This window comes from Dipodomys ordii, unplaced genomic scaffold (genome assembly GCF_000151885.1).
Source record: "Dipodomys ordii isolate 6190 unplaced genomic scaffold, Dord_2.0 Scaffold3, whole genome shotgun sequence".
Taxonomy (NCBI): Eukaryota; Metazoa; Chordata; class Mammalia; order Rodentia; family Heteromyidae; genus Dipodomys; species Dipodomys ordii.
The window spans coordinates 9,336,570-9,341,834 of NW_012267219.1; the positions used below are offsets into that span (position 1 = coordinate 9,336,570).

Consider the following 5,265-nt stretch of genomic DNA (forward strand, 5'->3'; position numbering starts at 1 on the left):
TATCTGACCTTTTCTGCTTGACTCATACATATACTAGATATTGCAAATAAGGGAAACCAGGGGACCTATGTTTCTTTGGGCTTGGCTTACTTCACTTAATATAATTTTTTCCAACAAGTCTTTCCATTTCCTAACAAATGGGGCAATGTCTTTATGACACATTTCTTCCCTTCATAGCAATTATTTTGGTCCATAATTTTTCAGATATTTACTTAAAATACAATTTAAAAATTAATATAATGATTTTAAAGTATGCTATAAGATCCAAAACTGCAGGGATTTTGTCTGCTTTGACTTATAGTAGATTTCTTGTAACATACACAGTGAGTGAATTCATTAGGGCCATTTTCAGCTTGACCTCAGCCTGCATTTTCATTCCTGTTAACATTTGTTTCTTTCCCTTTTATATTTCTGTGCTTCGGTCACATTGAACCTGTTCCTAATCCTTTAAACCCAGAAGCTCTGCTGCTCTGGTTCATACTTCCTATGAAAAAGTAAAACAGAATTCAAAGCCCAAACCAGCTTTCCCTGTGAAACTACTATTCATTTTTTGAGGTCTAAACAGGCAGTTCTTTGATTTGATCATTTCCATATGCTCTTGGATATTTTTTTAATTGTGAAGTTTGTCTGTTTCTGGTTTTGTGATACCTGTCCCATTAGGTGAAAAGGAAGGGTCAGAGTGTGTACGTATCGTTTAAGCTGATGTCCTAGGGGCTGGGGTGCAGCTAAATTGTAAAACTAGCAATCACAAAGCCTTGGTTTTGATCTACAGCACTGTAAAAAAAATACTTTAAAAGCTGGGTGCAGGTGGCTCAAGCCTATAATCCTAGCTACTCAGGAGGCTGAGATCTGAGGATCAGGTTTCAAAGACAGCCTGGGCAGTAGAGTCCATAAGACTTTTTTGTTGTTGTTGTAAGACTTCTTTTTTTTTGTCGGTCCTGGGGCTTGAACTCTGGGCTTGGGCCCTGTCCGTGTGTTCTTCAGCTCAAGGCGAGCCCTCTATGGCTTGAGCCACAGCGCCACTTCCGGTTTTCTGGAGTTTTCTGCCCGGGCTAGCTTTGAACCGTGATCCTCATATCTCAGCCTCCTGAGTAGCTAGGATTACAGGCATGAGCCACCAGTGGCCAGTTGCATTAGACTCTTATCTCTGATTAACAACTAGAAAACCAGAAGTGGAGCTGTGGCTCAAGCGGTAGAGCGCTGTCCTTGAGCTGAAGATCTGAGGGACAGCTCCCAGGTCCAGAGTTCAAGCCCCACAACCGACCAAAAAAAAATTTTACTCAAAAAACTTGCACAAAAAAATTCAAATTGTATGCCTATCATCTCAGCCTATACTACCGTATTTAAAATAATAATGACTGTACCAGAGTCGTTTCTCATTCTGCTATGAATGACTTTCAAACTGGTCAAACAACTTTCATATGAGAATTATTGTGCAATTTTTTGCATCAGTTTTAATAGAAGAAAGTATTCCCAGATCTTGCTAGTTTCAGGATCACTACTGAGAAATGATTCTTAGTATTATAAGTTCTCCATCCAGTTTTTCTGGTAATTAAAAATACTATAGCTAATTTTGCTGGTGCTTATTTTAACTTAAGTAAGTATCAATTAGAGTTTTGAAATCTTTGCTTTACAATCTCTTTGTAATCTCATTGCTTCAAAGGTTAAAAGTAAATAAGCTATGTCTGTTTAAGTGTAAGCTTTTCAGCACAGTAGGTTGTGATGTGAATACCAGTAGAACCCATTCAGAACCATACACAGCTTATTATTTGGGATTTTCTTTCTTATTAAAATTTTTTAATGTTAATTGTAACAGATGTACAGAAGGGTTACAGCTACATAAGTCAGGTAAAGAATACATTTCTTTTTAGACGATGATTTCCTGGCCACTGTGTTTCTCTTCAAGCAGATAACTGGCATTTCAGAAGTCTTAGGAGTTACAACTACTGTGATTAAGTATTTTAAGTAAAATGAAAGTGAGCTCTTTTTAGAGCTCTGTGTATGTAGAGGTGCCTGCACTTATCTGCTGTGTAGTTTTCACTTTGCAACATTAATGAAAATTAGTTACGTAGTTTTAAATTTGTTTTGTCATTTTATAATAAAGAACTTTCAACTAGAACTTTGTTTAAAAATGTCTACTTTATTAGATAAGACTTGAACTTTATGCTCTCAAGTAGATTAAAACTTTGACAACTTAGTATATTAAGTGATCATCCTAGTTACTGGAACTACTAGCCTTAAAATTCTAATGATTTGCTAAGGTTCTTTTTTTTTTTTGCCAGCTGTCACTACATAGTTTATTACTACAGATATTAAATGGAACAGCATTCTAGAATCACTTAATCTTTTTGAAAAACACCTGATACCCAGTTATAGATGGGGTGAGGATGAAATTTTTGTTTTAGAAAATTTCCAGTAATTTGTAATATGTGAATCTCCTATTATACAAAAAGATGTTCTTAGAGTTTATCTAGATGAAGATCCAATGGTAAAGAAAAAAGGAGCTTTTTTCCATCTAAAAGTAATGACAGTTAATTAGAATAAAAGTATTTACTTTAGGTTTCAAGATTATTCAAAATTATTTTGGGTGATGTTAGTAAAAAATATCTTGAATGTTTAAGTGTATTCTGTTATTTGGTAACATTTAAATTTATGATCACAAAAAGACTTTTTCTGTTCTTGTTCAATGAATGATACTGAATTTAAAAAATAAATTTTTTAATGTTTGAATATTTTTATCAACAAGTTTTAACTTTTCATAGGTTTATGGCTACAAATGACTTAATGACAGAACTTCAGAAAGATTCCATAAAGTTGGATGATGATAGTGAAAGGAAAGTGGTGAAAATGATTTTGAAGTTATTGGAAGACAAAAATGGTGAGGTTCAGAATTTAGCTGTCAAATGGTAAGTTATATTTTGCTACTTCCCTTTAATGATAATTGACTATTAGGTCATGGACTATATCTTCCTAGATTTTTTTCTTTCTTTTTTAGGTGACCAGCGAACATTTAGTGTCGGCATATAGTACTTACGTTCTCTTATAAAGTGTAAATTAATGTAGCCTTTCATAATATTTCTTTTAAATATAAGTGAAACCCTTAATTCACCTAGTAAATTTAACCTTTGATTTTGTCTTTGAAATTATATGTCACATCTGATATTGATTTAAATAAGCCATTGTCCCATTCACATTTATTTTAAGCCCAACTTTTTCATAATTTTTTTAAAACAGGAAAAGTGATAAATCATTAGTTGATAATAGAACTTTTAGACCTACAGTACAAAATTTTTAACTAGAAATATTTGCAAGTTTAAAATGAAATGGTTCTTACAGGGTATTAGTGGCTCATGCCTTGGGAGGTTGAGTTTGGGAGCATTAAAGTTCCAGGGCAGCCCAAGTTGAAAAGTTCTCAGGATTCCATCTCAGCAGAAGAAAGTGGGCATAATGGCACATGCCTTTGATCAAGCTCCTCATCCCAAGTATAATGATAAGGCTAAAATAGGCAGATTTTGGTCTATGTGTATATCCAAGCAGGACGCTAGACGCTTTTATTTAAATTAAACAACACCTGCCTAGAAAGTGCAAAGCGCACTGTATTCAAAATTAGTACTGTCTCGAATGAATAAATGAATGGTCGGTCTTTATAAAATGACTTGTTAAGGCCAGCCAAAATAGCTCACTTAGGAAAATGTTAAACTGAAGAAAGTAGTTTTAAAATAATGCAGATGATGAGTAATTTTACTTTATTGTGTTTATTTTACAATTTTTTAACGTACCTAGTGAAAATTAAACTTTAAAACATACTAGAGCTGAGTGTGGGTGGTACATGATTGAGATTCTAGGCTATGGGAAGCAGAAATTGAAAGTTGGAGGCCAGCCTGCTACATAGCAAGAGTCTATTTAAAAGAAAGTGTGTGTGTCTGTGTGTGTGTGTAATTCTAGAAACTAAAGGAATGAAAATACAAAAAAAAATACATGAGTAAACTAATAAGAGACAATCAGTAACAGCTAATCTACGCACTGAAATTCCAATAGCTAAATTACTAAGAGCCATATAAAGAAACTGGAAACATTGTTGAACTCATCACCCCCCCCAAAAAGGTTGAAAAGTAAGAACAGATAATTCTAGGGCAGATGGTCCGGCCTAGTATTATTCCATAAATCTGAAAGCATTTCAGTCTTTTATTTGAACAGATTACTTATAATAAATTCTAATTAAAGATAAACTGGGGAACAGTAGACAAGCAGTATTTAAATGTTCAAAATAAAATACAGAAATATATTAAATAAACTGTGACCAAGTAGGATGAAGAATGTTAATTCAATTTAATGTGCTTCATTAATATTTGTCATGTTAATAGAAGAAAATATCTTAGTTGCTTAACACTGTTAAGTTAGAAACTTAACATTGTTAAGTTTCTGGATTGATTATTAATTGGCAATAAACCACGCATCTAGGCTACTTAGTATAATTAGCAGAAAAAAATAATTATCCTAAAAATCAGCCGAAGTTAAGGCCTTGCTGAAAAGAGGACTTAGAGGAGCCCCACTAAAATTTAGTCAATGACTAAATGTCCATATGTTTATAATTGTTAGGTCTTTGTGATGTTTTACCCTTTAATGAATGTAGGAGTGTTCAGTTAATTGGCATTTATCATAAATATTTATGGCTGGATTTGGGTATATTATTTAATCTTTTTCTTTTATATTTTTTTGTTCTCATCCTCATCAGTAGTTCTTGAAGTTTTATTGTGGTGGGAGTTCCAGACCCTGAAAGGATTATAGCTATCATGTGAATAATACTAAGGCCTTATTTTCTCTTTTGAGTCTCATTTTCTCAAGCGTACAATGCCAGCGCCTACATACACAAAAACACAACCAATAGAATACAAAACCAGATATGGAAATCTAATTTTCTAATAATTTCATGTATGAAAGACTTTCAGAAAAATGTAAAACAATGCTAGCTTCACAAAAATTTCCTCACCTTCTGTTTTCTTTAAAATATTATTTATTAATAATATGTAGTTGGATTTTTATTTTAATACAGTAAACTTGGCAGATATTCCCAATTACAATGTTTGATTTAGGTCCTAGACTAAAAATGTGAGAATCACTATTTTGTAGTACTTTGATTCTTCTGTTGACTTTTTTTTTAATTTAATTTAATTTTATTTGTGAACATACTGTACAGAGGGGTTACAATTACATGGGCAGGATAATGCGTACATTTCTTACCAAGCATTGCAGCCTCCTCCTTTG

The 5,265-nt window shown here is 33.1% G+C and overlaps 1 protein-coding gene across 1 annotated transcript in view; it reads left to right on the plus strand.

Annotated features, from left to right (window-relative positions):
* Cand1 (cullin-associated and neddylation-dissociated 1) overlaps window positions 1-5,265 on the plus strand; it is a 40,337-nt gene that overhangs the window by 10,810 nt on the left and 24,262 nt on the right. Inside the window, exon 2 of the mRNA XM_013021148.1 lies at window positions 2,763-2,906. Within this exon, the coding sequence (XP_012876602.1) occupies window positions 2,763-2,906 (144 nt within the window). The remainder of the gene's footprint in view (window positions 1-2,762; window positions 2,907-5,265) is intronic.